At 39.1% G+C, this 12,112-nt stretch overlaps 1 protein-coding gene across 1 annotated transcript in view; it reads right to left on the bottom strand.

The window, feature by feature from the left end:
* PIGK (phosphatidylinositol glycan anchor biosynthesis class K) overlaps positions 1-12,112 on the bottom strand; it is a 539,029-nt gene that overhangs the window by 507,898 nt on the left and 19,019 nt on the right. The window contains exon 3 of the mRNA XM_053693337.1: positions 4,749-4,840. Coding sequence (XP_053549312.1) covers positions 4,749-4,840 — 92 coding nt within the window. The remainder of the gene's footprint in view (positions 1-4,748; positions 4,841-12,112) is intronic.

Below are 12,112 nucleotides of genomic sequence, written 5' to 3'. Positions count from 1 at the left end.
ATTCTACTGCTAATTTCAAATTAAGTAAGACCTATAGTATTGTCTTTTTACTGTGCATTTGTCAATTATTACATTATACTGTACTCAGTGGTCCTTTAAAGTCTCACTTGACTAAGTGTTATTACATTGTATGTTTTATTATGCATTTGTTGATTATGCAAGTGTATTCAATAGTTCTTTAAAGGGACAGTCTACATCAGAATTTTTATTGTTTTAAAAGATAGAAAATCCCTTTATTACCCATTCCCCAGTTTTGCATAACCAACACAGTTATATTAATACACTTTTTACCTCTGTGATTACCTTGTATCTAGGCATCTTCTGACAGCCCCCTGATCACATTACTATTTATTTATAATCTATTGACTTGCATTTTAGCCAATTAGTGCTGTGCTGTGTTGACTCTTAAATAACTCAATGGGCGTGAGCACAATGTTATCTATATGGCCCACATGAACTAGCAGTGTCCTATTGTGAAAAGCAAATAAAAAAGCATGTGATAAGAGGCTGTCTGGAGTGGCTTAGAAACAGGTAGAAGTTTAGCGGTTTAAATGTTATAAAGTATATTAATCTAACAATGTTGGTTGTGCAAAGCTGGGGAATGGGTAGTAAAGGCGTTATCTATCTTATTAAACAATAACAATTGTAGTGTTGACTGTCCCTTTAAGTAGCATTAGGTAGGGTTATAAAAACTTTATTAAAACATTTGCATGCAGCTGAAGAGTTACGTCTGAGGCTGAATGAGTTTGAGCAGCATTTCGGGGGGGGGGGGGGACTATATAAATACAAATAAAATAAAGGTGTGCTACACTCTTAAAGGGACAATAAACACTAAATAAATGCTAGATAGAATGATGCCTTTAAAGAAAGGATTAGTCTGAGGATAACATGTAGAAGAATTTTTTTAAATTTAATTAGCCGTTTAAATAATGACAAGATAAGTGTAAAGTTTTAGTGTCTACAAAACAATGGGAGCTGCCATCTTGTAACTTAGGTTACCTTCTCTGCGGTGGCCAATTAGAGACCGTTATAAATAGGTCACTATAGTGTGCAGCCAACGGCAGTGTGGAATATAACAGTGTTCTGCAATTCCATTTCTAACAAGAACTGAAAAGCTCACAATTTCAAAATTGAATTACAAGAAAAGGGGACAAAATAACGAATGAAAGTATATTGCAGATTTTTTAATAAACATATGAATTAACATTTTATATTACCATCTTAAAGTGTTTAATTCCCCTTAAAGCTGAGTAAAATATTCCACAATTCCTACTTTAGCACAGCGTATCTACTACTCAAGTAGGACATTCTGTATAAGGACATTTAAATGACATTTACTGTATCTTTATAAACATAAATATACAAACACTGTGGAAATTCTCTAAACCTACTTCAGCATCTCTTCCACTGAGATAAATCATATATAAAAAATATGTTATAAAATAACAAAACTAAAAAGCTATATTGGAATGAAATATGCAGCTTTAATTTACAGATGGGTGACTTGGTTTTGAAGTGCAAATACTGTGAAGATCAAAAGGAATAATAACATAATTCTGGTGTCTCTTATCTGAGAAATAATTGTAAAATATTTAAAAGGTTTCCTATACATAACATTTGAGAATTTGTCTCTAATTATAAAGAAGAAAAAGATAAAACTAGACATTTTAAAATATATCTAATATGAAGTGAGACGGAAGAACGCGCAGCGTTTACATGAATGATTTATTCAGAAGAAAATAAAGTCTCCCTACAGGTAAGGCTAAACTACAGTGTAACCTAGATGCATCAATGAATTCAGAAAGGCTCTACAAGACATATGCATAATGCATTATTTGAGAATGTTACAGAGAAACATGATAAATAATTATCACAAAGGCATTTCATCATAGCAGTTATGATTAATGCTGCACACTAATTATACAGGGTTCACAATAGTAGAACTAAAAGAAATAAACATAGATTTATATGTTAAATTAATTTCATCATACTCAAAAGGGGCAAATTATTATATAGCCTTCCACTTTCAGGGAACAACCTCAGACATATATTTTAGCTCCTTTGGCTTAGCTAGTTAAAGTGAATGTAAATTTTGATGCTAAAGTGCCCGGTTTTTAAAAATTGGATTAAAAACAGGGGCACTTTAATTCATCAAAATGTCAGAAATGATGGATAGGTCATCCTCCAATCACGGCTGCCCACCCGGCGGAATCAGTGTCTGATTCAACGCCGTGATTGGAGGAAGCCGGATTCCTCATTTTAGACCCAGAAAGAGGCTTTGCAATGGGTGGAGGAAGCTGGAGCTGCTGTGAAGTTTAAAAGGTAACTATTTTTTTACAACAGGAGTGAAATGTAAATTTTGATGAATTAAAGAGCCCCTGTTTTTAATCAAATTTTTAAAAACCGGGCACTTAAGCATCAAAATTTACATTCACTTTAAGTGCTAAAATTAGTTGTTGTATTACTTAAAGTGATACTAAACCCAAATTTATTCTTTCATGATTCAGATAGAGAATGCAATTTTAAGCAACTTTCTAATTAACTCCTTTTATTAATTTTTCTTCGTTATCTTGCTATATTTATTTAAAAAACAGGAATGTAGAGCTTAAGAGCCGGCCCATTTTAGGTTCAGCACCCTGGATAGTGCTTCTTGTTTATTGGTGACTTCATTCAGCCAACCAATAAGCAAGCGTAACCCAGGTCTGAACCAAAAATAGGCCGGCTCCTAAGCTTTACATTCCTGCTTTTTAAATAAAGAGAGCAGGAAAACAAAGAAAAATTGATAATAGGAGTAAATTAGAAAGTTGCTTAAAATTACATGCTCTATCTGAATCATGAAATAAAACAGTTGTATTTAGTATCCCTTTAAACAGAGCATACATTATTTTTACGGAGGTTTTCCACGTGCAATTTATAAACAATTACTTTTGATAATGTTGGACCTAAAAGGAAAACATAAGAACCTAATTTTATAGAACATAATTGGTATTTAAAAACACAAATACAAAGATAAGTTATTTTTTACAACATATCAAAACCTTTTTACCTTACAAAAGGGACAGTATTTGGCTACATACAGTTAATGTACTTAGAATTGCAAGATAAGGTATATTGATAGTTGGGGACCACTTTTGGATCCCATGTTGAAGACCTCTACAAAATCGTCAGAAAATAGTCAGCTATTAAAGGGACAGTCTAGTCCAGAATTTGTATTGTTTAAAAAGATAGATAATCCCTTTATTACCCATTCCCTAGTTTTGCATAACCAACACTGTTATATTAATACACTTTTTACCTCTGTGATTACCTTGTATCTAAGTCTCTGCAAACTTTCCCCTTATCTCAGTTCTTTTCACAGACTTGCATTTTAGCCAATCAGCGCTAACTCAAATAACTCCACAGGAGTGAGCACAATGTTATCTATGTTATGCTATGAACTAGCAGTGTCTAAAAACTGTCAAAATGCATTGAGTAAAGAGGCAGTTCAACAGCTTAGAAATTAGCATATGAGCCTACCTAGGTTTAGCTTTCCACAAAGAATACCAAGAGAACAAAGCAAATTTGATGATACAAGTAAATTGGAAAGTTGATTAAAATTGCCAGCCCTATCTGAATCATGAAAGTTTAATTTTCACTAGACTGCCCCTTTAACTTTAGTAGACTTGCTTTTGAGTAATAAGCAGACATAGGGATGCACATCACATCTCAGTGTAACAAGTTGAGGTGTACAATGCAGACTAAGAAAGTACATGAGCAACTCAATCACATCATTGTATAACCTGTCTAGGGATAAGATATTGTCTAAAGTATTGGGTTTCCCAAAGGTGACTTAGGTAAGTCCCTTGGAATATACAACAGTGTTATTTCATTGACAATATACCTTTAGATCATGAGATTGTCTTTCGTATACGTAGAAAACTCAAGTGACCAACATAATGGTATTCTTACATGTGCTAACAAACGGGGTCACATCAGAGAGTCAGTACATATTCCAATTTCAGCCAGGGGAATCTCCTCAGCAGAGAGACACACGTATCAGCAGCATCGCTATTAAAGCAGAGGCCACTCAATATAAAACACTCCCCATTTTATGTGTAAGATACCCAACAGATGCCAGGTAAGTAGAATATAATAATATGCAATGTTGTTTATGAAACCCTGCTCTCTGAGTGGCTCAAACCCGCACTGCAAGTCTTCATTCAAGCCAATAGCAGGCTTCATCAAGTTAGGAGCCAAGGGGGACATCTGGCCTGTCCAATCCTCTCTAACTGAGGGAAACAGACAGCTCTTCTACTATTCAGCCTCTTGGTGTATCCATTGCCAGTCTGTCATCCTGACCAGGCATCTTATTACGAGTTAACAAAAAGGCCATCTCCAGTTCCCCAGTCACTGACCAATATCAAAAATGGAGATGAGCTCATGTTACAGTAGAGCACAATTTCCCTTCATATAGACTGCAGTAAATTGCCGTTTACATGTGGTATTTGCATCAGTAACCTCTTATTATGAGAGAGAGGATTTAAGGTTTGAGGCTAACTCAGCGCTGCTGCACCACTGAGTGCTGCGCCTGGTCACTTGAAGTAGTCGTCCTCTGCCTTTGACCTTTCTCCGCTAAGAGAACCCACAGCATGAACATAAAACAAGCAATCCACTCAGTGCAACTTCCATATATGACTAAGCACACTGATACTGACTCAAAATAGATCTTAGAAATCTTTATTTAGTTTAGTAAATATTCTATTCCTTACCTGTCAGGTATGCCAAGTCTTTTAACACTCCGGTACACAGACAGAGTATTTGCCACATGTCGATAGTTGAACCAGAATCTTGATGTACAAACCTTAAATCAATTTTTAAAAAAATATCACAGGTTAAAACTGAAATGTTGTACTGAACAAAGCAATAGAACTATATTATTAAACCTACAATAATATTACTGTAAAATATGTGTTTTATTTCAAAGTTAAATGCAGCAGTATCTATGGAATGTAATATTTAGATGTCCTGTTTTCTGATATCACATTTATTCTTAACATTTAGAATTTATTCAGTTAAAAAAATACACCATGCAAACATTTAAGTGCAAATCATTTTAGCATGCTGGGCATGTAATAACACAGTTTCCCAGTGTGGTGGGTACAGAATTCGTATTTTAAACAGCAGAAATTGATCGAACATTTTCTAATATTTATATAAATGAGTAGCAAGTAAACATATTATAAATATGCTTGAATGAAGAAGATAAAAAAGTGGGGGGGGTTTAAAATTTGTTCCAAATCCAAAACAAAATGCATGTTTGTGCACATTGAAATTGCTGTATTAATTATCAAAGGGCGATATAAAAATTATAAATAATAACTGCCCTGGACCAGCAGTTCTATGTGGCTCCTAAGAGGGGTTTAAACACAGAATTACAGGGTAAGTGGTAACAAATTAGAACATTTAATTTTGTACTACATTGTCCCAATAAGAGCCAGATTACAAGATGAGCACTAAATAACACTTTCATAAAAGCAATATTTGCACTCCACTTTGTAATACTAGCGCACGCTAATGAAGGGGGTAAGTAGTGCAGCGATGGCAGCATGTTTAAATATATATGAATATGATTACATACATGTATATTTATGTGTTAATATGTGTATATACAGATATTAACATAAATACAGTGGGGCAAAAAAGTATTTAGTCAGCCACCAATTGTGCAAGTTCTCCCACTTAAGAAGATGAGAGAGGCCTGTAATTTTCATCATAGGTATACCTCAACCATTAGAGACAAAATGTGGAAACAAATCCAGACAATCACATTGTCTGATTTGGAAAGAATTTATTTGCAAATTATGGTGGAAAATAAGTATTTGGTCAATATCAAAAGTTCATCTCAATACTTTGTTATATATCCTTTGTTGGCAATGACAGAGGTCAAACGTTTTTTGTAAGTCTTCACAAGTTTGTCACACACTGTTGCTGGTATGTTGGCCCATTCCTGCATGCAGATCTCCTCTAGACCAGTGATGTTTTGGGGCTGTCGCCGGGCAACACGGACTTTCAACTCCCTCCAAAGGTTTTCTATGGGGTTGAGATCTGGAGACTGGCTAGGCCACTCCAGGACCTTGAAATGCTTCTTACGAAGCCACTCCGGGTGGTGTGTTTGGGATCATTGTCATGCTGAAAGACCCAGCCACGTTTCATCTTCAATGCCCTTGCTGATGGAAGGAGGTTTGCACTCAAAATCTCACGATACATGGCCCCATTCATTCTTTCATGTACACGGATCAGTCGTCCTGTTCCCTTTGCAGAGAAACAGCCCCAAAGCATGATGTTGCCACCCCCATGCTTCACAGTAGGTATGGTGTTCTTTGGTTGCAACTCAGCATTCTCTCTCCTCCAAACACAACGAGTTGTGTTTCTACCAAACAGTTCTACTTTGTTTCATCTAACCATATGACATTCTCCATACCCTTCTGGATCATTCAAATGCTCTCTAGCATACTTCAGACGGGCCTAGACATGTACTGGCTTAAGCAGGGGGACACGTCTGGCACTGCAGGATCTGAGTCCCTGGCGGCGTAGTGTGTTACTGATGGTAGCCTTTGTTACGTTGGTCCCAGCTCTCTGCAGGTCATTCACTAGGTCCCCCCCGTGTGGTTCTGGGATGTTTGCTCACCGTTCTTGTGATCATTTTGACCCCACGGGGTGAGATCTTGCGTGGAGCCCCAGATCGAGGGAGATTATCAGTGGTCTTGTATGTCTTCCATTTTCTAATTATTGCTCCCACAGTTGATTTCTTCACACCAAGCTGCTTGCCTATTGCAGATTCTGTCTTCCCAGCCTGGTGCAGGTCTACAACTTTGTCTCTGGTGTCCTTCGACAGCTCTTTGGTCTTCACCATAGTGGAGTTTGGAGTGCGACTGTTTGAGGTTGTGGACAGGTGTCTTTTATACTGATAACAAGTTCAAACAGGTGCCATTAATACAGGTAATGAGTGGAGGACAGAGGAGCCTCTTAAAGAAGAAGATACAGGTCTGTGAGAGTCAGAAATCTTGCTTGTTTGTAGGTGACCAAATACTTATTTTCCACCATAATATGCAAATAAATTATTTCCAAATCAGACAATGTGATTGTCTGGATTTGTTTCCACATTTTGTCTCACATAGTTGAGGTATACCTATGATGAAAATTACAGGCCTCTCTCATCTTCTTAAGTGGGAGAACTTGCACAATTGGTAGCTGACTAAATACTTTTTTGCCCCACTGTATATATGTATATAAGCACATACATATATATTTACTGGGAATGCACAGTTCCCAAAGACCGCAATGTAAAGGCACTTTTAAGTGCCGTTTTTTTCTAACACCCCACTCCCACCAACTTTAACCCCAAAATACTGCCTGGTGCAGTAATTTTTTTTTAAATACTTTATTTATACCAGTGTGGCTTACAGCGACAAATCAACAAAGAACAAGATACAGAAAAACATTGAAATACAATATGTGAGCATGACTCGTCACCTCCACCACAATGGATTTTACTTTTTCAATCCCCTCTCCACAACCTCCATATCTTCACTCGAACCTTTCCTGTTCCACTCTCCCTCATTTCCTACCATGTGTGTTATGTTTACACCGAGTAGCATCTGGATAATATTCTACTCCTATTGTCATCAATCTCAGCCTCACTGATTTATCTATTTCTCAGCTTCTAATTCATCAGCTCTCCCCCGGGTGCCGCCCAGAGGAACTTCCCTCTCAGAACTGGGCCCTATGTCAGCTGTTCTCCCCCTCTCTGGGTAAAGATATTCCATTGTCCCCTCATTTGTGCATTTAGTATATAGTCCGAGTCTTTGAACGGGTAAATGATTTGTCTTTGGTGGTGGATATCTAGTGATCTAATGAATGGTGCCCTATTCTTCCTGACAGAGTTATTGGTAGTGTATTCCAGTTTATTAGCATTTGTTTCAGTTCTTTCAGTAGGGGTTTAAAATTGACCCCATACCATTGAGTTGGGTCTCTAGTCAATGTGATTCCAAGGTATTTAAAGGTATGTGTGATTACTTTGAAATTGTCCTCTAGGGGTAGATCCGGGTTATTATTAGATAGCCAGAGAAGCTCAGACTTGTCATTGTTTATCTGATATCCCGAGATTTTACTGAAGTCTGCAATGATCCTAGTTATAGTGGGAATGTTTCTTCTGGGATCTCTTGTGTATAGCAGCATATCATCCGCAAATAGTGACAGATGTTGAACCTCCCCATTTATCTCTAAGCCCTCCATTTCCTTTCTTATTCTAATAGCCAGGGGTTATAATGCAAGGTCAAAGAGGAGCGGGGAGAGAGGGCATCCCTGCCTTGTGCCTCTCTTGAGGTTAAACATTTTGGAAGGCGATCCATTTACCAGGACTGCCGCTTGGGGATTGCTATAAATTGTTTTGATGGCTTTCATAAAGGCTCCCTGTATCCCAAATCTCTCCATAGTGGTAAATAAATGGTCCCATAAAATTTTATCAAATGCCTTCTCGGCGTCTACTAGAATCAGACAGGCCTCTTCCCTATCATTCTGTGTTTTTCCCCCTCCCAGTTTCCAGAAGTGTGTAAGTAGTAACTGAAGTTTCCTCATATTTTTAACCGCTGACCTACCCTTCACGAAACCGGTTTGGTCTTCATGAACTAACAGGGGGATTAGGGCCGCTAATCGATTTGCTAGAAGTTTGGTTAAAATTTTATAGTCCGAATTAAGAAGGGATATCGGCCTATAAGACTGGGTTAGAAGTGGATCTCTATCTGGCTTGGGGAGAACTGTGATGTTGGCTTCTGTGAATCTATTGGATAAGTTAGCTCTCCCTTCTAGGAGGGCATTGAATAACAAGGCCAGTGTGTCAACCGTTTCTTCTTTAATCATTTTGTAGAACTCCCCGGGCAACCCATCTGGTCCCGAGGCTTTCTCAAGTGGGAGTTTGTCTATCACCCTTGCAATTTCTAAGGGCTGGATCTTGGCGTTTAATGTCTGCCGGTGTTCCTCATCTAGCTGTGGGAGTGTCAAGTCACTCCAAAACTTTTCCTTAGCATCTGAATCTATTCTTTGGGAGTTATATAGGTTCGAATAATAATCCTGGAATGCTCTCTGTATTTCCTCTTCTGATGTAAATAACCTTTCCTTTCCTTTGATGGCTACAATGGTGTTTGGTTTTCTATCTAGCTTGGTAATCCTGGCCAATAGCTTCCCTGTGCGATTCCCGTACCTATAATATTTTGCCTGGGAGCGGTTCTGAGCTGTGACTGATGTCTGTGTGAGGTATGTGTCTCTAAGGCTTTTTACTTCTCTATATTTGACCCTGTTTTGTTCTGTGGGGCACCTCAAATACCGATTTCTAGCGTTCAGGAGCTGGCGCAAGAGCAGTTCCCCTTTGATTCTTCGAGATTTCTGCAGCTTTGCCGTATATGCTGTGATCACCCCCCTCAGAACTGCCTTTGCAGACTCCCAAAACAAAGATATATCAGTGATGTGTTGCGCGTTTAGTTCCTTATAAGCTAACCACTCCCCAACTAAGTATTTTCTCAAGTTAAGATCATGGAAGAGGTGCACCGGAAATCTCCATCTATTCGCCTGCCTACGAGGTGGGTTAGTTTCTATGTGTAAGTTAACTGGGGCATGGTCAGATATAGTTATCAGGTCTATCTTGATGTCCGTTATGCGTGGACATAGTGAGTTAGAAACTAGGAAGTAGTCTATTCGCGACAGTGTTGTTTTAGCTGGGTGCAGACAAGTGTAATCCTTGGCTTCCGGATTCCTATCCCTCCATACATCTGTTAGGGAGAGTGCATTCCTAAAAACTTTTAGTAAGCGTGTTTCCCCTTTTGAGCCCTGTTCTCGTACTGTTTGTCTTATTGGCTGTTGTGGATTATGGAATCTGTCTGCTGGTGTATATGGTGCAATGTTATAGTCACCTCCCACTATAATGGGGAGATCTGAAAACTGTAGAAGTTTGGTCTGGAGTCCAGTCAGGAATGCTTTCTTTTCCGTGTGCGGTCCGTATACCCCACACAGAATCATCCGTGTGCCTTCAATTCTGATGTCCACTATGATATATCTCCCCTCCGTGTCTGTGACAGATTGTAGTACAGAATAGTCCAGGCCCTTTCTGAATAGTATTGCTACCCCTCTGGCTCTCTTCTCCTCGTACGGGGTAAATAAAACTTCCCCTACCCATCCCTGTTTGAGTTTCTGGTGCTCTTTCTGAGAGAGATGTGTTTCCTCTAGTATGGCAATATCTGTTCTTTTAATGTTCAGTTGTCTAAGGATAGTTTTTCTCTTTATTGGGGATGTGATCCCTCCCACATTCCATGTAGTCAGTTTCATCTTAATCTAAAGTGTCAGAGTGCCCTATAGGTTTAACGTGTATTTCAGGTAGAGATCCTAACCGGTGTGTTGTGTGTGCGGTACCTTACAGTATAAGTCCTTATGTCCAGGGCTCTCTGGCGTTGTAGTTCCGGAGGACTGTAGCTCCCTTCCCCCCCTAGCGGCACCCGGAGGAGAAACGACTCTGCCCTTTTTCTAGCACAAACAGTGAGTTAATGTGTGAAACAGACAGCAAACAGGTCACAAAAATTATGCTAACAGGTAGCAGCAAAGATAGTCTGAGTCAGCAATCTCCTGAACTGTAAATTTGTAACTTTTGGTTAATACCTATTCCCTCCCTCCTTCCTCCAACTCTAAGGTACACAGCTAATAACGTCTAGCCTCCCTCAAGCCCTTATAATCTCTGTCTCGCTTGCCTTGCTACCCCTATGCTTTCTATCTCTAGTGCATACAGGTAATCAATACTTGAAATAACAGAGCTTGGAAACCTATGGACAAATAACAAGAAAACAGTCTAACAATGCATAAAAACGTTTCAATTTTTAACCTGAAAACTTTAAACTATCTCCCACTTTAGGGATTAAGTGGATAATACTATGCAACCTTTATTTAGTAATAATCCCCCCCCCCTCACTTTGCAAGGATACAAGTGTCCATGGTTATATCTGTAGACAACCATTACTTCTGGCATGCCCGGACCTTACCGGGTCTCTGGTTCATGGTACTACTTCCTCTTCGTTTATTCTGCGTTGCTTTTCTCTTTCTCTTTGAAGATGTATTTTGAGTTGAGTTGGTGACTCAAAGAACAATGGGCCTTTCTCTGTATGTAGTCTCAGTCTCGCTGGAAACAACAAGGCCGCAGTTCTGCCCTGTTCATTGAGTTGCTTGCAAAATGGTGTGAATTCTCTTCTTTTAGCTGCTACAGTTGCTGAATAGTCCTGAAATATCAGGATTCTTCTTCCCTCATACTCCAGTGGGGTCACCTTTCTATATGCCAGTAGTATTGTTATTTTATCTCTGAAATTGAGATATTTCACCATCACTTGGCGCGGTGGTTGATTATTATCTCCTTGTCTGCGTTGGTCTCCTACTCTGTGGGCTCTTTCTACTGTGCATGGCAGAGATTCTTTAGGGATATTTAACAGGTTGGGAAGAGTGTTCTCTGCAAATTCCACCAGCTGTGAGCCTGGCAGCGACTCCGGGACCCCCACCAATCTAAGGTTATTTCGGCGCGACCTGTTTTCCAGGTCATCGATTTTTGCCCACAGCCTTTCATTTTGCTGCTGTAAGAAGTTGACTTGGGATTCTGTTTCTCTATGTCTTGATTCCCCTTCCGCAACCTTTTGCTCTACCCTTGTCAGTCGGCCATTAAAGGTTTTGACCTCCTCTGTGAGGGAGTCCATCCCCGACTGAAGCTGATCAATCTTCGGCAAAAACAGTGCAGAGATTTGTGTGACAATCGGGTGTGTGTCCATCAGCACGTTATGAGATGTATCTTCTGCCAGCTCTGCAGCCTGTTGAGCCTCTGCCTGGTTTTTCTTCTTGTCTGCATTTTTTTGCCTACCGGCCATAGCGTCTGTTTTTTTAATGTAGGAGTTATAATACTTTTGCATACAGGGCTAAGGTGTTGACAGCTGAGGATACCAACTGTATTTGGTTAGTATAAACTTGTTATTTTACCAAGATATGTAGCGTTAGATTTGCCAGGCCCGGTACAGCCAGAACTTTTAAAGGATCAGGAGTAAGATGGGTGAGT

The sequence above is a fragment of the Bombina bombina genome, chromosome 10 (genome assembly GCF_027579735.1).
Source record: "Bombina bombina isolate aBomBom1 chromosome 10, aBomBom1.pri, whole genome shotgun sequence".
NCBI classification, from domain to species: Eukaryota; Metazoa; Chordata; class Amphibia; order Anura; family Bombinatoridae; genus Bombina; species Bombina bombina.
Note: the sequence above shows the minus strand (reverse complement) of the source record. Positions and strands in the feature narration are given on the sequence as shown.